The following is a 25,480-nucleotide window of genomic DNA, read 5'->3' on the forward strand; positions in this document are numbered from 1 at the left end:
AAGTGGTGAAAGAAGGCATCTCTGTCTTTTTCCAGATTTTAGAAGGAATCCTTTCAATTTTTCTCCATTTAGAATGATGTAGGTCTGGGGCTTAGAATAAATAGATTTTACAATGTTGAGTTATGTTACTGTTATCCCTAGTTTTTCTAGTCTTTTAAACATGAAGGGGTGATGTATTTTGTTGAATGCTTTTTCTGCATCTATTGAGATGATCATATATTCTTATCCTTAAGTCTATTGATGTGATAAATTACATTTATTGATTTTTGAATGTTGAAAAAACCTTGCATCCCTGGGATGAACCCCACTTGATCGTGATGCACTATCTTTTTGATATGTTTTTTTAATCGATTTGCCAGAAATTTATTGGGAACTTTTGCATCTATCCAGGATATTGGTTTGAAGTTTTCTTTCTTTGATGTATCTCTGCCTAGTTTTGGAATCAAGATTATTGTTTTCATAGAATGAGTTTGGAAATGCTCCCTCTGTTTTCTGAAATAAATTGAAGAGTATTGGTATTATTTCTTTCTTAAAGGTCTTGTGGAACTTTATGTGTATTCATCTAGCCTTGGGCTTTTCTTAGTTGGTAGGCTTCTGGTGTCTTCTTTTATTTCATTGCTTAAAATTGATCTGTTTAATTTGTGTATATCATCCTGATTCAATTTGGGCAAATCATAGAACTCTAGAAATTTTTTAATGTCTTTGATATTTCTATTTTATTGGAGTACAAGTTTTCAATATAATTTCTAATTATCTTATGTATTTCTGTAGTGTGTGTTGTGATGTTTTCTTTTATATCATGGATGCTAGTAATTTGAATCTTCTCTCTCCTCTTTGTTAGCATGGCTAAGTGTCTGTCAATTTTATTTATTTTTTCAAAGAACCAACTTTTAGTTTTGTCAATTTTTTCAATTGTTTCTTTGTTTCAATTTCATTTATTTCAGCTCTGATTTTAATTATTTCCTGTTTTCTATTGCTTTTGGTGTTGATTTGTTCTTCTTTTTTTTTTCCAATAAAGTTTTGTGTATTGATTCAATATTAAGTATTAATTGCATGACCATCATAGCACCTCTTTACATCACACAATCACCAGAATTAGAAACTGTGTTGAAAACTAAAAACAGGGCACAGTCCAATAATTAGAAGTTGCACACTGTTACTATATAGAAACCAGGTGCATGGTACAGTGCGGCTATAAAAATGGAAGCCTGCAGATCTGACGAGGAAGCCAAATCGTGTTTTTAGACAATTTTAGGAACCTGGCAATACTGTTGAAGCAAAATACTCAACACAGCAGGAAATGGACTGGGGGAGGGGAGGAAAAAAATTCTATAACCAAATAAACATCTGATATTTCCTTTCCCTTTGAGAATAAATATAGTTAAGGTCACTTTTAGCCTTGGAACGGATATGTTTGCCTATGATGATCTTGCTAATGACTACACGATATCTGATGTCCTCTGCGAGGATTATAGTTTTTGAGAAAGCCATATTACAAGAGGCATCTACTGTAAATACCTATAACTTCCTTTTATGGCAACCACTATCGAATTCACTTGTCTTAAACAGTGAACAAAGGAAGATGGCCTCATGTTGCCTTTGCAATAATAGTATATGTTGAGGATCGAGTGTCTTTCAAGCAGCATGGTGGGTGTGAAAAATGTTTGCAGTTTAGATCATTCTGTTGCGTTTATGGGTTGGTGAGTCTGTAATGACATCGCCACACTGGGCTGAGGTACGCTTTCTAGTTCCACCATTGTCCAAGTGGAGTGCCATTTCTTCTGATATGAAAGTGTTCAAATCGACATCATGGAGTCCATTTCTCCTTCGACTAGCATTCGATCCACCGCTTACATGTGTAGGAGAGCCTGGGGTACTCGAACGCACGCTTATACTAGCCATTGCACCACTAAGACCATGCAGAGCTATGGCTTCCCGGAAGGGTTGCAAATGAGTCTCTACAGATGAGCTAGTTTCCGTTGAAGTAGCTCGGTTAGGGGACACTACAGTCAGTCTTGGGGGAGCTCTAGAGTTTCGTGGTGGAGGAACCTTTCCACACAGGAAGCTGATCAAATCTTCTCTACAAATAGTTCTTCTGCGTTTTTTAACCCAAGCCAGCACATCCTTATTGCGTCGCTGATAGCCAATCTGAATTCCAATATCAAAACTTCGCTGATGGGTATCCACACTTTCTTTGTAGAGGTTGGTGACGGCGGTGGCTGCGTTTTGGAAGGGGACCCAGAGAGAAAGTCCTGGCTGCTGACACACTCGGTCTTTGTAGAGCCGGGCCACGGCGGTGGCCGAGTTCTGGAAGAGGTGCCACAGCTTCTGCTGCTTGCGCTCGGGCTGCGCGGCGGCCGCCGCCTCCTCCTGCAGCTCAGGGGACAGCTGCTCGTCCTGCTCGGCCTCCGCCAGGCACTGCCGCTTCCACTTGGAGAACCAGTGCTCGGGCCCGTGCTCCTGGATCTCCGCCTCGCCCTCCTCCTTCCGCTCCTCCATCCTCCGCGGCCTCCCCCGGCCTCGCCGCGGCCGCCGCGTCCTCCTCAGGAGGGGGCCCCGCGGGAGCGTCGTCGACGAGCGGCCCGGCGGCGGGGCCCTGCGGCCGGGGGCGGCTCCTCGCGGCGGCCCAGGCCTCCTGCAACCCTACGGCCGATGACCCCGCCCCGCGGCCCCGCGGCCCCGCGCAGCCCGGACGACCCCCAGCCCGGGCCTCCCCGCCCCCGGGCCGGCTGACGGCCCCGCTTCGCCTGCCACACTCGCCTACCCGATTTGTTCTTCTTTTTCTAGGGCTTTGAGATGTAATGTTAGGTCATTTATTTGTTGACTGTTTACTCTTTTAAGAAATGAACTTTATGCAATGAAAGTTTCCTCTTAGTAATACCTTCATAGTGTCCCAGAGTTTTTGAAGTGTTGTATCAGTGTTCTCATTTATCTCTAAGAATTTTTTAATGTCTCCTTGGTGTCTTTTGCAATCCATTGTTCATTCAGTAGCATGTTATTTAGTCTCCAAGTGTTGGAGTAGCTTTTATTTTTTATTTTATCATTGATTTCTAATTTCATTCTGTTATTACCTAATAGAATGCAGGGTAGTATCTCTACTTACTTTTAATATTTGCTTTGTGGCATCATATATAGTCTATTTTAGAGAAGGATCCATGTTCTGCTGAGAAGAAAGTGTATTTGCTTGTTGAAGGATGAAATATTCTATATATGTCAGTTAAGTCTAAGTTATTTATTGTATTATTGAGTTGTATAGTTTTTTTGTTCTGCTTTTGTTTGGAGGATCTATCCAGTGGTGAAAGAGGAGTTTTAAAGTCATCTAGAATTAGTGTATTGTGGTAAATTTGACTCTTGAACTTGAGAAGAGTTTGTTTGATGAACATAGATGTTCCATTGTTTGTAGCATATATATTTATAATTGTTATGTCTTGTTGGTGTATAGTTACCTTGAGCAGTATGAAATGTCTTTCTTTATCCCTTTTTGTTATCTTTAGCTTAAAGTCTACTTTGTTTGATATGAGGATGGAAACTCCTGCTTGCTTCCACAGTCCATGTGAGTGGTATGGTTTTCCCAATCTTTCACCTTTAGTCTGTGTATATCTTTTTTTTTTTTTTAATGAAATAAATCTCTTTGATGCAGCATATCTTTTAGTCTTTTTTTTTTATCCAATCAGATAGCCTGTCTTTTGATTGGTGAGTTTAAGCCACCAACATTCAGGGTTATTATTAAGACATTTGTATTCCCAGCCATTTTGTTTACTTTTGGTATTTAACTTGACTTGGTTTGTACTTTGATTAATATTTTATTTAGTATGATACCTCCCTCTGCTGAGTTTCATTGTTGTTTTTCATTTTTTTTTGCCATAGAATATTTTGCAAGTATATTCTGCAGTGCAGGTTTTCTAACTGTAAATTCTTTTAACTTTTGTTTATCATGGAAGGTTTTTATATCATCAGAAAATCTAAAGCTTAAGTTTGCTGGTTATAATATTTTTGGTTGGCATCCATTTTCTTTCAGAGCGTGGTATATGTTGTTCCAGAATCTTCTAGCTTTCAGGATCTGGGTTGAAGAATCAGCACATAACCCACTTGTTTTTTTCCCCTATATGTAATCTGATTCCTTTCTCTCATAGCTTTTCATATTCTCTCCTTATTCTGTATGCTAGGCATCTTCATTATAATGTGACTTAGTGTGGAGCTGTTGTGATTTTGTACACTTGGCATCCTGTAAGCCTCTTGAATTGGTTTTCCAATTTGTTCTTCATGTTTGGGAATTTTTTTGATATTATTTTATTGAATAGATTGTTCATTCATTTGGTTTGGAACTTTATGCCTTCCTCTCTCCCAATAACTCTTAATTTTGCCTTTTCATGCTATCCCATATTTCTTAAATGTTCTGCTCATTTTTTTCTTACCATTTTCATTGTGTGGTCTAGATACTTTTCAAAATTATATATTTGTCTTCATTGTCAGAGGTCCTGTCTTCCAAGTAGTCTAATTTGTTGGTGATGCTTTCAATTGAACTTTTCATTTGGTTTATTGTTACTTTCATTTCAAGGATTTATCTTCAGTTTTTCTTTAGAACCTCTATCTCCCTATTGAAGTAATCTTTTGCTTTTTGTATTTGCTTATCTATCTCTTTGTTGAAATGATCTTTTGCTGCCTGCATTTTCTCTCTTATATCATCCTTTAATTCACAGATCATTTTAATTATGTACATACTGAACCCCTTCTTTGTCATTTCATCTTCTGTGATGGTCATAGATTTAATAATGTGGTATTTTGAATTGTTTGGGGCATTTTATTTCCTTATCTTTTCATGTTGCTCATGTGTCTTCCCTTGTAGCACTGTGAATTCTTGGTGTTACTGTTTTTACCCTACAGACTTATAGTGCTCCTGTAAGGTTCCAATACCTCACCATTGAGTGGTAGGACAATGTTAACAGATCCCAATATAAACAATATATCACCTTAAAAAAATTAGTTGTGAACAGACATTTACAGTTTGCTCATAATATACAGAAATTGTGAATTCAATTATTATCTACAATATGATCAGTAGGTTTGTAAAGGGTTTACAGTTTCTGATGGTGTACAAAAACCAGGGTGAGGTGCAGGAAGATATGTTGAGGATGTAGGAGGTGAGAATATAGAGTTATTATAACTTAGGAAGAGTAAAGTAGAAATCTAAAGAAGGTTAATAGCAGGAGAATACAGAGGAAGTAAATTTAAGTAGAGAAGTAAGAGGAAAGACAGTAATGTACATAAAACAAACACAGATATTAAGAAAAAAAAAATCAACAATGTTAAAATAATAAAAATTGAGGGAAAAACAGAAAAAACAAAGACAAGAAAAAGAAAAAAATGTATACAACATAAGGATAACATACTAATCAGTTGTTTCAGAATTCAATATCCTAATTCATGCAAAGTACTTGGTTTCACGTATGTTGGGGATGTGAGAGAGGGAGAATAGAGAGGGAGAAGAAAGAATAAAAAAAAAAATCTCAAAAGAAGAAACAAGGATTGTTTTGCATGGAGATCAGTATCTTTTCTGTTTCCCTTCTCATCCAATAGGTGGGGTCATCTGTTGGTAGCTGCTATCTTCGCCTTCAGAATGGTGAAAGTAACCAGGGAGGGAGGGCTGTTATTGGGTGGAGGGCAACTGGAAGTGGGCCATGGCACCTGTCCATCTTCAAAGGGAGACTGCACCTCAGAGATCTCTTTTTGGGCCTGTTCCTGTGATGTGAGTGCCTGGTCTTATCTCCTTATCTTGCTTGAAGACCTCCCAGTTCCTAGTCTCTGTTAGTCTCTAAATTGTATCACACACACCCTCTCCATTAATGCTCCATAATAAGGGTCCTTTCTCTCTGGGGCTCTTGTGTGGTGCTTTTGGCATGCTGCACACCTGCTCCATTGATAGCTGTTTATTTTGTTGTTGGGCAGTCACTGTGTTGGGTTAGGGACTGTTGGGGAGAGGGAGGAGTTAGAATCTGGGTACCTGCCCAGCTGGAGTTTCAAACAGGGAGTTGCCCTCACTAAAGATGGTGATAAAGGTGAACCAAGATGAAGGCATCTGCTTTCAGTGATGGGGTATTGGGTCGGGTGGGAGGAGCCAGGTGATGGTGTTTGATGATGAGACTGGATTTGTGGCATGTAGTGTGTGGATATGGCTGTCTTCAGAGCATGTGCGAATTTCCCTGGTTCAGGCAGACTACAGCGCATAGGGGACTATCTGTTGCTGCAGAGTCCCAAGATGGAGGTGACTGGGTGAGCCCCACCTTGGTTGATGGAGGTACTTACAGGAGTGGCAGTTGGAGATCCTGTATGTGGATAGCTGTCAGGTACCCTGCGTGGGAACTGTATCCAGGATTTCTTCTTGGATGGGTGGCCAAAAGTTTTGCGTGGGTGCTGATGGTGATAGTTCTTCTTGAGCACCCGGTGGTGGTCTTGCTCGGGAACCTGATAGTCCTGTGTGGGCAAGTAGTTGGGAAACCTACTCTGAAACTGAGGCCTGGAGCCCTGCATGGACATGGTGGCCATGATTTCTGTGCAGAAGCAGGAATATATGGCTTGCATGGAAGCCGTATTCTCACTTCTTGTGTCCCAGGTCACGGAGCTACACAGAATGCTGCCTCCATCTGGCCCACTATCTTGGATCACCTCTCAAGGTTATTCTTGAGATATGATTTGTATTTGCTGTCATTTTGATTTATTTCTGCTTATTTTTATTTATTTATTTTTTTATTTCTGGTTTTTTTATTTGCCTTACTTTCTTCTTTGGTTGCATGTTCCTTTAGTGTAAATCTTCCCTTTGCCGGTTTTCACTTTATATTTTTTTTAACTTCATCCTCATGTAATATTTTGTTGAGGTTGTTCTGTAGTGTAGGCTTTCTAGTTATGAATTCTTTTAATATTTTAGTTTATTATGTAAGGTTTTAATTTCATCTTCAAATCTGAAACTTAATTTTGCTGGATATAAAATTCTTGGTCAGTATCCATTTTCTTTCATAGCTTAAAATGTATTATTCCAGGACCTCCTAACTTTGAGGGTTTGGGTTGAGAAATCAGTTGAGATCCAAATCAGTTTCCTCCCCATATGTAATTTATTATTTTTTTCTCTCAGCCTTTAAGATTTTATGTTTATTCTCTGAGTTAGTCATTCTCATTATAATGTTTCTTGGTGTAGACCTGCTGTAATTTTGTACATTTGGGGTCCTGTAAGCCTCTTGTGTTTGACTTTCCATTCCAATCTTTAGGTTTGGAAAATTTTCTGCTATTTTATCATTGTAAAGATTGTGAATTCATTTGGTTTGTTTCTGTGCTCCTTAATCTGTTCCGATAACTCTTAAATTTGTTCTTTTCATGTTAACTCATAATTCTTAGATGTTCTGTTCATGGTTTCCTACCATCTTCTCTGCATGATCAAATGTACTTTCAAGATCACATAGTTTGTCTTTGTTGTCTGAGGTTCTGTCTTCAAAGTGGTCTAGTCTATTGGTGATGCTTTCTGTTGAATTTATAATTAGGTTTACTGATTCCAACATTTCAAGGATTTCTGTTTGGCTTTTTTTTTCACAATCTATAACTCTTTAATAAAATGATCTTTTATTTTCTGTATTTTATCTTTGATTTCACTTATTATACTCTTCTTTATTTCACATATAAATTTAATTATGAACAATCTGAACTACTTCTTGGACATTTCTTGTACTGTGTTATCTGTGGCTTCTGTTTTTGAATCATCTTGGTTTGTTTGGGACACTTTATTCTCTTGTTTTTTTTTTTTTTCATGTTATTAGTGTTTTTTTTTTCCATCTAGCAGTATGGATCTAAGGCACCACAATTTCTACTCTGCAGACCTATAGTGTCCCTAAAGGTTTCCAGCACCTCACCTTTAATGGTGAGACCAATATCAATAGCACCCAGTGTAAACAATATATATCCTTAACCCTAGTAGCTCCCACTAAAGTATCTTCTGCTTTCTCACATTAAACCAAAATGATGAGTTCAATAACCCTAGTAGCTCCCATTAAGGTGTCTACTGCTTTCTCACATTAAACCAAAATGATGGGTTCAATAACTATCTATAGTATAAACAGAAAATTTGTTAAAATGGTGTACAACTTCAAATGGTGGATGAGAGAACATAGGTAGTGTAGTAAGCTATATTTGTGATGGAGGAAGAGAGAAGCTAGAAGTAAAAATTCACAGGAAGGGTGGAGAGGAGCCAACACAGATGGACTGCTGGTTGGAGAAAAGTTGGAACATGAATATGAACAAAAAAAATTAAAGCCATAATAATACAACAAAAATGCAAACACTATTCATATATTATTGCCCTCCACACACTGATGCATAAAAAACACCCCATTCCAAATATGGTAGAGATATTAGTGAATCGAGAAATAAAATAAAATAAGATAAATCTTGATGGAAAGTCAAACTATATTTTCCAGTGTTCCAAAGTTTCTCAGGCCTGTCTCTGATGTCTCTCAGTATCAACAAACCCAGATTAGCCCTTGAAAACCCCATCAATATGCCACACATCTGGCTTCAGATACTTCAGGATCAACCACATGTAGTTCCAAGATTTCAATGCTGCTCCTTCTTGCAGAGAGACCAACAAAGGTACACTTATCCAAAGGAGCAACCCTGAGATGCAGCAGCAAGACAAGGGCCACCAGCACTCTTGGCAGGACAGGCGCTTTCAAACCCGCAGGTACCCACACACTGTATATGCAGGACCCAGCAGGAGTCCCAGACAGAAGCTGTTCTGGTGGTAAATCTGCTGGCACCTGGGCACCAAGTCCTGGATCGTGTCCAAAAATGGGTGCAGCCACGTGCAGCCAAACCTGGAGTCTGCCTGGCAGCAGTCCTCTAGGTGGTGGTAGCAGTGGTAATGGTGTTGGCAGCAGGCAACGGGTCAGTAGCAGCTGCAGTAATAGCTGTGGAGGCAGCATCACCAGGTGACCTCTGGGGGCCAGTAGCAGTGTGGCTTCAGTTGTGTCCAGGGCAGCCATGTCTTCTGTGGCAGAAGCAGGTGGTTGCAGCTGCAAGGGCAGTAGCACCCAGAAGACCTCCAGGTGACCTCGGGATGGCAGTATCAGAATCAGAGGCTGCAGCAATGGTGGTAGCCGTGCAGGTAGCAGCTGATTGATGAGACCCCCATTTGTCAGCAGCAGCAACCTTGTGTAGTGTTGGAAGTAGCTTCTGAGGTAGCCAAGGCTGTGCCTAGAGAAGAGACCTTAGGGGATGGCAGCAGTGTCTGCCCATGGTTTTGTAACATTTTCTCTCCTTGGTCAACTATTTTCAAGACAATATATTTTGTATTCATTGCCTGAGGTTCTGTCTTCCAAGTGGTCTAGTCTATTGGTGATGCTTTCCATTTATTTTTTAAAAATTTGGTTTAGTTTTCTTCATTTCAAGGATTTCTGTTGTTGTTTTTCTGAATCTCTATTTTTTTTTTTGCTGAAGGGATGTTTTGCTACCTGTAGTTTTTCTCTTACATCATCCTTTATTTCAAAGATCAGTGTACATACTAAATGCCTTCTCTGACATTTCTTCCACTCTGGTATTGATGGATTTTTTTTAATTGAAATATCTTGGTTTGCTTAAGGCAAATTTGCTCTTGCTTTTTCAGGTTGTTTGTGTGTCTACCCATATAAGAGTATGGATCTGAGGCAGTAGAGTTTCTACCTTATAGACTTACAGTGTCCCTGAAGGTTTTCAGTTATTTACTGTTTAGTGAGAAAGAAATAATAACAACAATCAATGAAAATAATTTACAGTATTAAAAATATTTCTTATTATGACATCTACAATATTGATTATCACAATAAGCAGAAGTGATATGATCAGTTATTGTCTATAATCAAAACAGAAAAATTTCAAATGGTTTTTCATATTCAAACAAATGGTGGACAGGGAGAGAACAGAAGTGATATAGGATGTCATAATTATGAGTGAAGAGTAGAGAAGAAGGGGGAGTGAAATAGAACAATAGAGATGGGCTGTTAGAGGAAGAAAGGAGAGAATCTAGGGAAATAAATAGTAGAAAAAGATACACATAGAGCCAAAATGTTAATAGAAGAATACAAAACGAAAGTAAAGTATACTAATCAAACATGCTAGTCCACCAAAACCAATCTATCTAAAATAACAGGCTTCAAAAATGCTTGAAATGAGAAGATTAAAAAGAGGAAACTGTATAAATGTCCATGTACCCTTAAGGTCACAATTAAAAAGTGAAAAATCATTTAAAAAATAAAGAAAAAATATTGACAAAAGTTAAAGAATTCTTTCTGTTTGAGTTCAGAATATTCTCAGCTTATCTTCTCAGCACTTTTAGGTGGGGTCTTCTGGAGTGTGATGCTCCACCCTCTGGGTTGCTGGAGTGAGAGGTACTCCAATAGGCAAAATTGGCTTGGGTGGGCTCCAGGGTCCTTGCTAATCAGTCTGGAGATTTTAAATCAGTGTACCTCCAGCACCCAAGTCCTGCTGGTTTAGGCTGGAAGAATTTACACCAGGAATCTCTTCACTAATGAGTTGTGAAAGCCAATTCTTAGTCCCCTACATCATATGTAGACTCCACATTTTCTGATCTCAGGTTCAGTCTCCAAAAATCTGTCCTGCACTGCCCTTCCAAGTTCCCAGCCAGTCATGTCTCTCCCAGTCAGTCCTGCAAGCTGTTGGATTGGAGGAAGATGGGTAGAGCAAGGTGGGTTTTCAAGTCCAGTTGTCCCCTATATAAGCCTCTCTCCACATTTGTTTTTCTCCTGGTCGCTTAAGCACGCTCTATGCCATGCAAAATGTTTAGTAGGCCTGTGTTTCAGGCCAATCTTAGATTTGCCAGGGTATGGCTTCCTCTTTTGCTGGCTCCTGTGCCACAGCTGCAAAATGATTCCTTCCTTGTCTTTCACAGGGTGCCTGGACAGATGGTGGCTTCTTTCCTTACACATGGATATTGTGCAGCACATCCTTCAGGTCTGTTGGAAATGTCCTTGGTCTCTAGATGTTCTATACCCAGACATGCCTTAGGCCTTCAAAAATCCTGTTTCCTTTAATTTCCTTACCCCTCCTTATGCTCATGGAGGGCACCTTCTGGCCTGAGCTTCTGGCCTAGCTGTGACAGCTGCTGTGCCACTAGGGATTTTTATTATTATTATTATTATTATATTTGACTGCTGTGTCCCTGGTCTGCTTTGAAAGTCCAGTTTAAATTTCCAACAAAGTTGCCCCCCCTTTTTTTGTTCACCTAACTTGCAGAGAAACTCCCTGTCTGCTTTCTTAGTTTCATGCCACAGAGTAGACAGAAATGAGACAACCTTTATTCTGCTATCTTGGATGCCAAGAAGCAATTGTTTAAATAATACCAAATTTCATAAACTTCTCACCTGTGATCCTCTCTCTCTCTCTGTACTGGTGATTGAACCCAGGGACACTTAACCACCAGAATACATTCTAAGCTCATTTTTTTTTTTACCTTTTATTTAAAGACAGGGACTCACTAAATTGCTTAGGACCTCACTAAGTTGCTAGGCTTGCTTTGAACTCACCAGCCTCATGAGCCACTGGGATTATTGTCATGTGGCACCACACCCAGCACATATCTATTTTTCAGTGATGGTAATTTCTTGATATATATTCTTTATGCCCAGTTGGATTTTGAGGATTATAATGATGGACATATATAGGGTAAAATCAGGTAGCAGTTATAGTGATTTTGGTGCCATCAATTCTAGGAATGTCAGTGCTTGGTGCTGGAAGACTGCAGGACTGCTACCCTGTAGTCCCCTTTCTTTTGGAACAGAATCCTCACTGGCAGTGGTTGCTGTAGCTACTCATCAAGTAAGAGTGATGGAGTTGCTAAGATTGTTTACTTAGTTTAAATTACTTAAGGCAAAAGAAGCAGTGTCCAACCCAGTTTGTGCTCTTTAACCATTGGTATGTCTTCTATGCCCAGGTACTGCTTTAGTCACTCAGAGAATGGTATACTGTCCAAAATCTCACTCACTGAAGATTACACTGAAGGAACATGACTGTTGGTTCTGGGATAATCTCCATTCCAAGAATTGCTATTAATATTACAAAATAATGCAAAGTACTATCTGCTTCTTTTGGAAGAAAATATGTAGAAATATGAAAGATAAAACTTTATTTCAACCTTGAATTCCATGAACATAAACATTGCTGAGTGTACAATCTGGAAGGACTAAGATGACTTTTCAACTGTGAATGCTGGGGCTACACATTTTACAGAGCAATCAGAATGGTTGTTGCGAAACCCCTTTGGTTTAAATAACAAACATTTATAGAAAAGCCATTGTATCCTGTTGGCCAAACCAACAATGCTTGTCCTCTCCGTATAAATGGCACTAAAGTCTTTCCACAACATTTGTATATCAAATCTTGCTTACCATTATGTTGGAACTCTAATGCCAAAAACCACAGGGAGGATGAACCAGAGCTTCCCTCTTGGCTTCGTCCTGCTAGGGATCTCTGAGTTGTCCCAGCTGGAAAGGACTATCTTCTGGATTGTGATCCTCTTGATCACCATGACCATCCTTGGTAACTTCAGTATCATCCTACTGTCTTTCATGGACCCAAGTCTCAACACCACCATGTACTTCTTTCTTAACAATCTTTTCTTCTTGGATCTGTGCTTCATCTCAGCCTCTGTGCCCAAGATATTGTCCCACCTGTGGGGGACAGACAAGTGCATCACCTACATAGGCTATGTCGTCCAGTGGTGTGTGTTCCTCTGCATTGGAGCCATGGAAGGCATGCTGCTGGTGGAGATGACCTTTGACCACTATGTTGCTGTCCGCCAGACCCTGTACTATATTGTCCTCATGAACCATCCACTCTGTTGGAAGCTGGTTTATTAGCCTGGATGTCTGGTCTGATAGCATCACTGCTCCAATCTTCCATAATCTTCCAGCTGCCTTTCACAATCTCCTATCACCTCCTGGATGGCTTTCTGTGTGAAGTGCCTGTCCTCATACACCTGGCCTATGAAGACACCACCACCAGTAAGTGGCAGATGACCATCATGGTTGTCATTTCCCCAGAAAGCAGTGCTGAGTGAGAATATGGTGACTGTGGGGATGATCCTGGCTTTCTATGGCTGCATAGCTCAGGCTGTTAGGAACATGAAGTCAGAGGAGGAAAGGAAGAAAGCCATTTCCACCTGCTCCTCCCATTGTCTCATGGTCTTTATGTTTCATGGGACAGTGGCCATACTGTTGTACACTGACCCAAAGAGCATCTTTTCTTCACAGAATGGTAAGTTTTTCACCTTCTTCTACATTGTGGTTACAGCCCTTTTGAACCCTCTTATATATATAATGAATCAAGAGGTACAGGACACTTGACTGAGGCTGCTGGTAAAGTGGGTGAACCCATGGAAAAGCAGATAATTGAAGAATTGAATCAAAAAGGAAGTTTAGTCATGACATGCACATGTCTGCTAAAGGGAGTCTCTCAAATGTCTCTGCAAAAGAGGTAACTTTCATTCACACCCTATCATTTATATTTTATGGTTACCTCTACACTCTATCATTTATATCTTATGATTTACCTCTACACCCTATCATTTATATCTTATGATTTACCTCTATACCCTATCATTTATATCTTATGGTTTATCTCTATGATTTCATACATCATCCTTTGAATGACATGTGCAAAGCAATAACAGTGTTTGGCATATGATAAATTTTCAAATTTATCATGAGTAGTACCAATAGGATTGAGTTTGAGGAATGTATGTTATTGCTAACAAAAATCATTACCATGAGCTGAATAATCTGGAGTTAGAATCCCACCATGACTTATTTATAAGCCAAGTGATGGAAATAGTCTGTGGGGCTTCCTTGGTGCTTAGTACAGATGAAGTCTTTCCTTCCTAATTTAATGTAAGAAATTCAGGTGGTGCAGAAAGAAGCGATTCTGCTTGCATTTTTTGTGCTACATTTTAAATTAATTAATATATACCAATTAAAAAGGAAGAAGTATATCCACAGAATATGGCAAGAATATGCTCTGAAATCCTAAGTGTCTGTACTGTGCTTCATCTATAGTGGCCTAGTGAAGACTCTGAGCAGTGTCACTGGAAGCCACTGTTACTTCAGACACATCTGGTTCTGCTGGAGTCTAGGGCTCAAGTGACCAAGGTTTACATGCCAGCTTGGACTTGCTATAAAGCCTTCTCTTGTTCTCCTCCCTACTGAGAGCTAGAGGCTTCATGGCCACCTGATAAATGGGCTGAAGTAGCAAACTTGTGTAAATAATATGATGTCTTCAAAATTCAGAGTAGACCTCTGCCCAGTGTGACTCTTTTTGGTTGTAGAGGAGATCAGATGGAACAACTTTTTCTTCATGTTAGAGGGAAAATCTTACGACCCAGACCACTATATCCCAGATGTTTCCCTGATATGTTAGGACCCTGAGCTTTTATTGGGCTTTACCCAGTTTCTGACACACAAATTATTGCCAGCCAGCCAAGAGCAGTTCCTGCTTCTTGCTTGGTTTGTCTAACCAGTATCACATAACTGACCCATTGAAAGTCCTGAAAAGGATGCAGGTGATCAAAGTCTGTGTTAAAAATCATGATATAAGGCTGAAATGTTGATATGTACCTGAGTTAGCACATTGAGGGTGTGTTTTTGGTATTACCAGGTGAAAGAAGTCTGCTTTTTCCCAGTATAATTTAGTACTTTTTTCCCAGTACTAAATTATACTGGGAAAAAACAACTGCAGGGTCAAGAGCTGAGCACCAATCACCAGGCAAAGTGCTATTTATTGATGCCACTGATTCATATCTTGCACCCAGTTTAGCTTCTGGGAATATACAGGCATTTCTCCAGATTTCTTCCCCAGAAAGCAGTGCTGAGTGAGAATGTGATGAGTATGAACACCGTGTCCTTCACTCCCTTGGGGGTGGCACCGACCACTGCAGATGACAGGGAGTGTGGCATTGCTCCTTTTTCACTAGAGTGCATGCGGAAGCATTTATAGTGGTACATTTTGGATTTCCTAGCACATAGCCTTTGTCCACAGGCCAAGTATCCAGGAAGGAGTTCCACCAGTTGCTGGCATGTGAAGCCAGTGCTTCATTCCAGATCTGTGAATGCAGTAAACTAAACATTAATTGATCACCTAATTTTCATAGTCTCTTATTTCACTTGGGTCTCCTGAATTGGCATGAGTTCAGAGCCCATACCAGAGAGCCTGAAAAAGTCTGCTTATTTTATTTTCCATAGTGCAGAGGCACCCTGGTAGAAAACTGTAGGTCTTTCCCAAATGGCAGGGCAAAAGTTAATAGTTCATGTACATCTTTGGCAGTGCAGCAATGGCCTTTCCCACAGAACCCAGCCTACAATTCAGTGGGGGTTAAGGTTTGCATCCTGGCTCAGGTGAGGAATGTGCTGGGAAGCTGTGACTCAGTTTTCATAGTTCCATTGAGACTTGTTCACTCAGTCAGGGCTCATGATTGTGAGTTGGAACTGATGGGCAGATACTAACACAAGGACAGCAGGAGCCAACCCAAGACAGGTCAGTGTTTCTGAGGTCAGGGTGTGTTGTGTGCAGAGTGTGAGTGAAGGTGGGCTTGGTGACAATCTTCTACCTGCCAATGAGGCTGCCATCCAGGTGCATGAAGGCATGAGCGTGGATGGTGCTTCTCCTGCTGTGGCAGTGAGCTTGGCTATATTTTACTGAAGTGTCATGGAAAATGAAACAGGCGATCCTCCCAGGGAGACTTCTGCATCCACTGTTTGAGATGGCATGCATTCTTTTTTTGTTTGCTTGTAATTAGCACCAAAGAGAAGAGATACAAACCAAGTGAATGGGTGTTAGACAGTAAGGAGCTCAGATGTACGGTTTTAAATCTTCTTGACAATGACAAATGCTCCACACCAGTAAGAGACTACACTGTCAGGACACGCTGCTAAGCCATGTGAACTTTGGGTCCATCTGAAAAGGGCCTTCTCCAATTGTTGTTAGTTAGAGTGTCAGCAGGATCCTAAAACTGTGCCCTGTAGACTCCGACTTCAGATTTAAATCTAATCAGTCATCCTGGCAATGACTGAAGGCTGCCCAAACAGGAGAACTCAATCGAGACCCACTGCAGAGCCAGTGTTCACTGTCATGCAGAGGGAGGCCTTCCCAGTGTCCTGAGACACCAGGTGGGTCCCTGTCCAGTTGGGTGAAGTTGCCGATCACGGTTCCTTGGCTGAGTGGTCTGTCATGTTCCAAGCTCTTTGCTTTTGGATGCATTACGGTGTTTGTCTTTACCAATTGGAGCTCTTCTTTCCTGTCACTCTTGTCATCTTGTTCTTAATGTTCCTACTTTCTCCATGAAAAAGACAGATGCGGTTTGATTTGACTCAGGATTTGCCTAAAACTGCAAAGCAAATGTTGTATTTGTCTTATTTCTCTTTGAGTGCCACCAAGATCCACTTGTTAATGAGATTTATTTATTTTCCTAACTGACTATATTCAAACATGAAACAGTGTTTAAGATGAAAATACCCCAAGTGGAAGTGACCACAATTCCATGAGGCCCAGTAAGTAAAAGCCAGAATGGAGGGTGACTGCTGAAATAACACATGGGCCTTTTGTAGACTTTAGCCACTTCTCCAGATTTTCTCAAAAATGGAGCTTAGGGAAGGACTGTGGATGTCAGTGTACAAAAATTCAAATTTTACATCTGGGAACCTCACAGTAAACTCATTAGTTGAAAATTTTTGCTTATATTTAGTTTGGCTTGCTGATCTTTCTATTTAAAGTCTCTCCACCTACTAAAACATCAGCTCTGAGAAGTGAGGCCCAAACTGTGCTGTGAGACAATTCCAAGGAGGTATTTTCCAAAAATAAATTACTTGCATTCTCACAGGGACTGGTATTTGGTCCCATCTGCTGAGCAAATGTTGCTTCCTGCTCCTAGGCCAGGCAGGGGTATTTCCCAGTGATTGCCTCTTACATTCACATCAAGCCTTAAAACATCCAGGTCTGATACTGGCCTTGCATTTTCCACTTTCATCATAAGAGATGTGACTTAGGGAGGAGAAAAGTTCAGTCCCAGTTTAACTTCTGAAAGGAAGTTCTGCACTCCATTTTATATCCTAGATCCTATATGATTTCAAGTTTAAATAGGCTTTTTAAATTAAAGAGAAGTGCTACTGATACCCCCAGAACCATAAAACTTATACCCTGATGAGAACCCCTAGTGGACACATGTTCATTTGACAGAACTAATTCTGGACATGATGCCAGACTCTAGGATGCAAGAACATGCTGTCTTCCTGGGAATTCTCTAGTTATGTCCTGCAGTGGAACCAGTATCTTGAAATCAAAGTGGGAGTAATTTTTCTCATAAGAAAATGTACTTTTGTTGGTGCATTAAAGAAAAAAACTTTTTTTTCTTGGACTGGAGCATGATTGCCTGCTGGACCAGGTAAAAATGCACCACAGACTCTGATCCTACTTCTCTGATGTCGGTGTATGTCTTTGTTTTTTAAAGTGTTGAACAACTATGTTGTCAGCCATAACATCACAAAAATTAGAAGAAAATCTAAAACTTTGAATCAACCTTGATGTAAATATCGATCTGCATAGATGATTCAGCAAATGGTGGTGCGTATCTAAATTGGCTGCTTCTATCCCTGGGCCTATTCGATACTCTGGCTTCACATCCCTAGCTACACTAACAAAGAGTGGGGTCCTATAAGTTCTTACTCAAAAGCAGAACCAAAACATTGGTCATTGGCTCAGGAAACTCTTTTGATCCAATAAGTTGGGGCCCATATTGAGCTCATTTGCTGTCAGCCTGCTCCTAGGAACTGGCTCATCAAGCCATGCTACTGAGACTTGCCCCTTGCATCCAAGAGTACAAACTCAAGACCTGTGCCTCTGCAAAACCCAGAGTGAGCCTTCACCTGATCAATTTCACCAAATCACAACAACATTAATGTTTTAAAACATTTAACTGTATGTCCCTCAAATTCATATTCTTAGTAAAATCTTCCATACCCATGTGTGTGAGGGTAATATTGTCCAATGCTGCAGAGAATTTATATGTGAAAGAAATACGCTTTTTTTTTTTTTTGAGACACCAAGGATTGAACTCAGGGGCACTCAAATACTGAGCTACATCTCCAGTCCTATCTTTAGTTTTATTTAGAAACAGGGTCTTAATGAGCTGATTAGCACCATATTGTTGCTGAGATTAGCTTTGAACTCATGATCCTCCTGCCTCAGCCTCAGGAGCCACTGGGATTACAGGCGTGCATCACCACACACCATATGGCTAGCCAGCAATATCTCAATAGTTGCTGCCATACTCTGTTTTTAACTTAAGCTCAATTTCTTTGTCTTTGGGGGAGTTACCTTTAGGACTCTGCATTATTTGACAGCAGATGTAGGATTCTGTAAAGTCCTTGTACCAAAATTGAGGTTTTTGCAACTTCTTTGCCACCAGCTTTTTCAGTTTAAAACATTAACACAAGATAAATATCCAACATCTTTCATCAAGATGGACACCATTCAATAGGACTGGTGTTTGCAATTTAATTTATAACTTTATATGTTAAATTTAAACTTAATTTACCTGCTATCTAAACACATGAAAAAAATTTAATATCCCTCATTAGGTTTTAGTGCACCTATAGTTGTAAAGGAAATGTGTGAAAAGATGGAGTGTGTAGAATTCATCTGGGTTTCTGTGAAGGTCTTTCTGCTGCAGCAGGGAACACTGGAGCAGTGAGAACCAGAAGCCATGGGACACTGTGTGTGGATAGGGCTTTTGTTCTGGTTGGATCCTGTGACAGCAAGTCAAGGCTTCCTGCATCAGCCAGGGCTGGGTGCTCACTGGTTCCTGTTACAAACATTCCCTTGTCTGCAAACTTTAAGAAATGCCTTTATTCATTAATCATGTATATTTAGGCTTTCTATTTTCCTGGTAATAGATGCATTTATGTTTTTGTCCACTGTTTTCTTATTAGTGAACTGATAAACAAAACTATTTTTAGATGTTGTAATTTGAGGTATTGCTTATAATTTGTATGAAATCTTATTTTTTCTTATTTTGTTATACTAAAATTCATAGATAAGTTAACAGTGAGTATATATCAGTCACAATTAATAATTAACAAAACACATGCTAGTTAGAACACTAAGATTTTTGGAAAGAAATAACCTGTGTGAGAGAATGAAAGACTGTCACAAGGTGATAGGGGACAAGTACAGATAGAAGTTTCCTTCACGAACTCCAGAGAAAGTTAACAGTTGAGATGGGTGAGACACTTAGGCTGGGGAATTATGGTCTACATTATTATCAGGCATGACAGATCTCTTAAATATTACAGAACTAAGATGCATGGGAAGAAAACCATCAGAAAACTGACCTGCAACTCACCCTCAGGGTTTGGTCCCTGACACTGAGTCATAACAAAACACTGGTAGCCAACATGGCCAAGGAAGTAAGGGTGCTCTTCCCCAGTGGACAGATGTGACTATGGGGACACTGCATGTGGTAACCATGGCCCTGTGTTTACTTGATGGACAGGGAGTTTCTTCTCATTTCATGGTCCAGATGGTGACAAATACTATGATTCTCTTTTTTGGTTGTAACTTCTTTAGGATTTGATTTTTATGTATTCTCAAAGTAATTAAATTGACATAATTATCTATCACAGTGTTTACAAATTTGTTTGACACTTCTTTGAATAAAAGCAGATTATGTGAGTGTAAGATATTTCCAGATTTGATTAGTAAAGTTTTTCTCTAGGACAGTATTTGATACTGCTATTTCAATGTATTTAATGTATGTTTAATATATATATATATATATATATATATATATATAACCATAAATGATTTCAGAAAATATATTGGATCATATATACACATTAAAAATGCACTGATAAAATTACACATTTTATGAAGGATCCAAGAAAATGATATGGTAAATCATAAAAAAAATTAATAAAATAACTCAGATTCTAATAAGGTGATATTAGTATAGGCAGTGTAATCTGTAAAGCCCATAGGAAGAATGTTGTATCTAATTATAAAACTCAATCAGTGAAATTAGGCTAATGCTGACAGGCAGCTTTAGCATTTCCCTGAGAACAACTCTCTTTGCATTACTGTCCCCATAGCGTCCTTTACCTGCTTGTTCCTGAGACTGTAGATGAGAAGATTCAGGAAGGGAGGAACCATGGTGTAAAAGGCAGAGAGAACCATGTCCTCAAGTGTGTCAGAGGTTGCTGAGGACCTCAGGTACACACCTGTGCCGGAACTGAGGAAGACGAACACCACGAGGATGTGAGGGGTGCAGGCAGCTGGGACACTGGAAGAGTGACTGTCCCCTGGCTAGTCCCTTCCTGGTACCTCAACCTGGGGGTATGAACCTGGCCAGCATGGTCCTGTGCAGCTACTCAGACTCAAGTGTTCATCCGTGGTAAGGGTGGAGGTGAGAATGACATGAACATCATGCCAAGTAAGGTCATAGAGGGGGACTTGGAAGCAGGAGTTTTCTTAGCAAGGAAGACTTGGAAAGTGGAGCAGATAGAGCAGAAAGAGGGGTGGGAGCTCAAGTCCCAAAAGGCCTGAACATAAGGAACTTCTAATAACTCTTCCATCTGTCAGCAGAAATTGTCCAAATCAGTGAGGATTTTAAAATCAAAAGTCCCCTTAGGAGGCCATTTAGAGCCATTATCTAAAGTGTATTGTGGCCAGACCATGGTGGGATAGAAAAGGAGCTGTTTACAGGGTTGAGTCCTGAGAGAATCCCAATTTGGAAAAATTCAAGTATAAATACCCCAAGGGAGTTTTGGGGTCCAGAGTTGACTCTGCATTTCCTGTGATGTTTTGACATCCGGGGTGAGCAGGAAAGAAAAAGACGTCTCAATTACCTACTCTGCTCTCTGGGGAGAATGGTGTGGCCTGGCCAGGGACTGAGACATCTCTGCTGCAGCCTGGACAGGCTGTGATTTACCAACAGAGTTCCTGCAACTGGGAGGGAGTTGAAAGATCAAAGAAAGAGGGACTTACCCCACATCTGCCTGATCAAATGAGGGCGAGTGGTCTAAAGACCCCCGTTCTTTCCAGTGTGGAGAAGAGCAGCCTCAACCCCTAAGGAAGCTTTGAACCCCTCCTCGGTTTCAGCACCAAATGTAAAGCAAAAATCAGGCATGTGAGGTCAGGAACCACGGAACAAGTATGAGGCACCATAAAAAGGTTTATTGGGGGGAATTCCTGGGTGAGGTTCACCAGTCCATGAAAGGGCAGGGAAAGTGGCAGGCAGGAAAAGCCAGAACAATGCTAATAAGGGAAACTGGAGGTAGGAGGGCCCAGGCCATCTAAATTGCAGCTACCAACAGCAGGTTGTCCAAGCCAAATTTAGGGGGATTGTGTTTGTCCTGGGTTGGTCAGGACTGATTGAATTGACAAGGTGATTGCTTCTGCCCCGGCAGAAACCATCATGGTTGGGGTCCTTTTCCATGTCAGCTTCTGATTGGCCACTTCAGGTCTCCTCAGCCAGGTGGAAAGTCCCTGCCCATAGCCACCATGAAAGGGCAGAGGGAAGAGAAGCCTGCTGTCTTAACAGTTCCCATCTATTTGGCTTTTGGAAACATCACAATTAATTAGCCAACACCAGAGATCTACGAGTCAGGACATTATGTCCACTTCTTACCCTTTGCTGTCCATTATGGTAAATACAGCCACTCTGTTTTGGGGGATTGAGAGATGCCACTTGGCCTCTTTGTCCCTGAGATCTAATCATGCCCATCACATTGAAGTCTTCCAACTGATTGACCATAGCTCCCACAGTAAGGTCTGGCATGCAAAGTAGAGCAATGACAGAGCCCTTCAAGGATGATGGTGCTCCCTCACAATTTTTTTTCTTACAATTTTGGTGAAACACACATCTTCTGGACCCCCCAAATATAGAGGAGAAGGTCACACATGAGAGATCCACTCCAGCATCCCAATCTCTCTGAGCCTCTGAATTACCTCATCAACAGTAAACCAAGGGATGTCAGGCATTTTCAGTTGTTTTATAGTAGGCCATCTTTGGATTCATACTTCAGCCAATCAGCCAAACTATTAGTATCCTTTTTAGCACTGTAAGCTACTACATTACATCTAGAATCTCTGTTTAATGGGCCAGTATCGATAAATTCAGCCTGACCTAAGTTTATGTTCCTCCCACCATTATCCCACACCCTTATAATCCATTCCCACACATTTTCCCCAGACCTCTACTTGTATGAATTAGAAAACTCAAGAAGTTCCTTCAGAGTGTGGGATACCTCCTCGGGGGTCATACTCTGTACCTCATCTCTAGGGGCTGCTTAGATTTGGATCTAGTTATAGGTCGGGAGGCAAAAGTGGGTAGTGAGGGTGGGTCCTAAGGAGTATGAACATCTTCATGCTGAGCAACTGAATCACAGAAGGTTTTTACTGTTTCCATAAGCAAAGCGGGATTAGTTCCCTCCAGGGAGGGTGGAGAACCAATGCCACACAAGGTGGGGGTAGGGATGTCTCAGTCATGGCTAAAGTGAGGGCTCAGCAACTTCTGATAAAGTAAACCCATCAGAATATGGGAGATGAGTAACCCCAGCCCCTTCAGCCTCCTCCCATACATCACCATCCCAATTTGCAGGATCCCATTCTTTTCCAAGCAGAGCCCTCACTTTAACTGCAGACACCTTCCAAGGCTGAGAGTTAAACTTCTGTCTTAATTCAGCCAATTGCAGGATTAGGGTTTGTGTTTAGTTTTCAGCAACCTCAGCCCTATGACTGCAGGACAGAGAGTCTCCTTCAGAACACACTTAGTAGCTTTCAGATCAGTTATGCACAACAGCAGCTGAGAAACTGAATTTTTGAGCTGATAATTCTCCTTTTTAGTTTGTCCAGTGAAGCCAGAATCAACCAATCTACATCATCATGTTTCTTAGTTTTTCAGAACTGTTCAAAGATACCACATATAGAGTCACTGATCGCCTTGATTTTTACAAGAGGCAAATTGGGAGCATCAAATGTGTTTTCTTTACAAATCTATTTAAACAGTTTACACCATGTATTATCAGCATGCTCCATAGTACCAGTAGGAGAGTTAGTAACTTTAGGTCTAAACAATTCAGCCAACTCCAGAACCCATAAAACCAGCTAAGGAGATTCATCCTTACAATTCTGATTCTCCAGAGCCACTCCTGGTACCAATTTCTTTATTGGTCAGAGTTCTCTAGAGGAACAAAATCAACAGGAAGTATAATTATAACTGGAGGATTTATTAAACCTCTCGATCCTCTTCATCTCTTAATACAATCATGTTGACAAATCAGATTAACCATAACACCCAGTGTACAAGGGCAACTCTGGGGCGCCACCTTCTGCTCCTTCTCTGCAACATGGATGGCCATGTGCTCTCTTAACTAATCTCCTTTTGTTGCATGCTTGGAATCCAGAGTGTGAGGCCTTTAATTTTGCTCAATTCTTTTCAAGACTATTTTGGCTTTTCAGGAGAGCTTCATTCTACATGAATTTTATAATACTTTTTTTTTTTAATTTCTGAAAGGAAAAGACGACTAAAATTTTTTGATAATGATTGTATTGAAGCTACAGAGCATTTAAGGAATTAGATATTTTAATAACATTAAGACTTCTTATCCACAGGCATGAAACATCATTATACTTACTTATACATATTCTTTATTTTGACAATGCTTTCATTATATTTCATGTAAGAATCTTTAAAGTTTTCATTAAACGTATTTTATTCTTTTTGATACAAAATTGAATGGAATCACTTTCTTAGTTTTTTTTTTTTTTTCCTGATTGGTCATTTTTAGTGCAAATGTTAAAATGTAAGAGTTTATTTTGTATCCACCAAATTCTTTGAATTAGTTGTTAGTTCTAACAGACTTTTTTGGTGAATTTTTTAGGGTATTTTATATGCAAAATAATGTTCTCTATAAAAAGATATTTTAATTATTTTTAATTTCAATCTGTATATTTAATTTATTTTAAAATTAAAAAGGTGAATTTTAATGGCACACTTGTGGTATATGTAATTTCCCTAATTTATCTTTTTAGTTCATTTGAGACAATTTCTTGTCATAGGTTCATAATTTTATTTATCAGACTTCTTTATATCAGACCACATACAGGTGAATTTTCTTCTCCTCAGATTCTGTGTTTGTGAGCTTGCTCATTGTGATTTTCCCACAAATGTGACCCCAGACTCTGTACTTGCAGCCTTTAAGGACCACTCCTAAAATGCAAGAACAGTGCACTATTTGAGTTACCCCCAGTGCACTCTCCTGGTTTAGGAAGGATGGAGAAGGACTCTGCCTTCTTGTTTGGCTCTCAGTTTATACACTAATGTCCTCTTCTCTGTCAAGGTCCTGTCTCACTGCTGCCATTATTCTGCTCTTGGTGCTTTGCTGTTCAGAATGCCACCCAGGTGTGGTGTTAGGTGCTGTCCAGTGTCCCTGAGAACGCTTAGGTTCTGAAATATCTAATGAGGAGTACACGTGTGTGAGGAGCTTTGAGTGGCTTGTGTCACAGCATTGATGGTGATGATCTCAGTGCTGATGAATGAACCCTCAGGATGCATTGAACAATAGCTCTGTTCCCAGAACAGGGTCTGTGTGGTTGGTGAAAAGGCTGTGATCAGTTTTGATCAGGATTGTTGGGGCCTAACTGCATTTCTCATGAGAGCAAAGGCACAGTATTTACTAATTCAGCATTTGCAGTGACTTTAGAGAACATAGCAACAGTGAGGAGTTAAAAATGGTTTGTCTCTTTTTGAGGGTATAGTTGAGACCTGGTGTGGTGGTGATACCAGTCACTTGGGAACCCAAGGCAGGAGAATCTCAAGTTCTAGACCATCCTGGGCAATGTAGCAAGACCCTGTTTCAAGATAAAATAATTAAAATTGTTGTTAACATAGTTCAGGAGTGTGGCACCCCTGGGTTCAATCAGCAGAAGGAAAAAAAAGGGAAAAAAAGTTTTATTAAAAAGAATATTCAGAGTGGTATCTATTTCCATTTCATAGAGGTTTAATGAAACAACAAAATTTGCTTGCATTTACTTTGTATGATGATATATATATATATATATATATATATATATAATGTATATGTCATATAACATATATACATATGCAAGATATACATGTTTCAGGTACATATGAGGTATTTGTGTACTACATACAAAATGATAATCAGGCTCTTAGAATGTGAACTCTGGAAATTTTGAGCCCACATAAGTATGTGGGACAGAAATGAGTGAGGTTGGCTGGGGTCAATAAGTTCTGATCAGCTACTGCCCAGCATGAAGACTGCACTCCAGGGCATTGTATACTTGATGGTTGCAGAGGGCAGATCCTAAATTTTTCTCACCACAGACATAAAAATAATAATTATAACTATGTGAAGTGGTAAATATGCTAGTGTGTCTTTTT

The 25,480-nt window shown here is 40.1% G+C and overlaps 1 protein-coding gene across 1 annotated transcript; it reads right to left on the reverse strand.

The window, feature by feature from the left end:
* Positions 1–1,005: 1,005 nt before the first annotated feature.
* LOC124093909 (HUWE1-associated protein modifying stress responses 1-like) lies at positions 1,006–2,542 on the reverse strand. Its single transcript, XM_046446436.2, has one exon. The coding sequence runs from the start codon at positions 2,497–2,499 to the stop codon at positions 1,672–1,674; it is 828 nt and encodes a 275-aa protein (XP_046302392.1). The 5' UTR covers positions 2,500–2,542; the 3' UTR covers positions 1,006–1,671.
* Positions 2,543–25,480: the final 22,938 nt, after the last annotated feature.

The sequence above is a fragment of the Marmota monax genome, unplaced genomic scaffold (assembly GCF_021218885.2).
Source record: "Marmota monax isolate L192 unplaced genomic scaffold, Marmota_monax_Labrador192_F-V1.1 WCK01_AAM20220418_F8-fsc00442, whole genome shotgun sequence".
NCBI lineage: Eukaryota > Metazoa > Chordata > Mammalia > Rodentia > Sciuridae > Marmota > Marmota monax.

Excerpts from the sequence above, each read along its gene's own strand:
- LOC124093909 (XM_046446436.2), bottom strand. The coding sequence starts at position 2,499 with ATGGAGGAGCGGAAGGAGGAGGGCGAGGCGGAGATCCAGGAGCACGGG.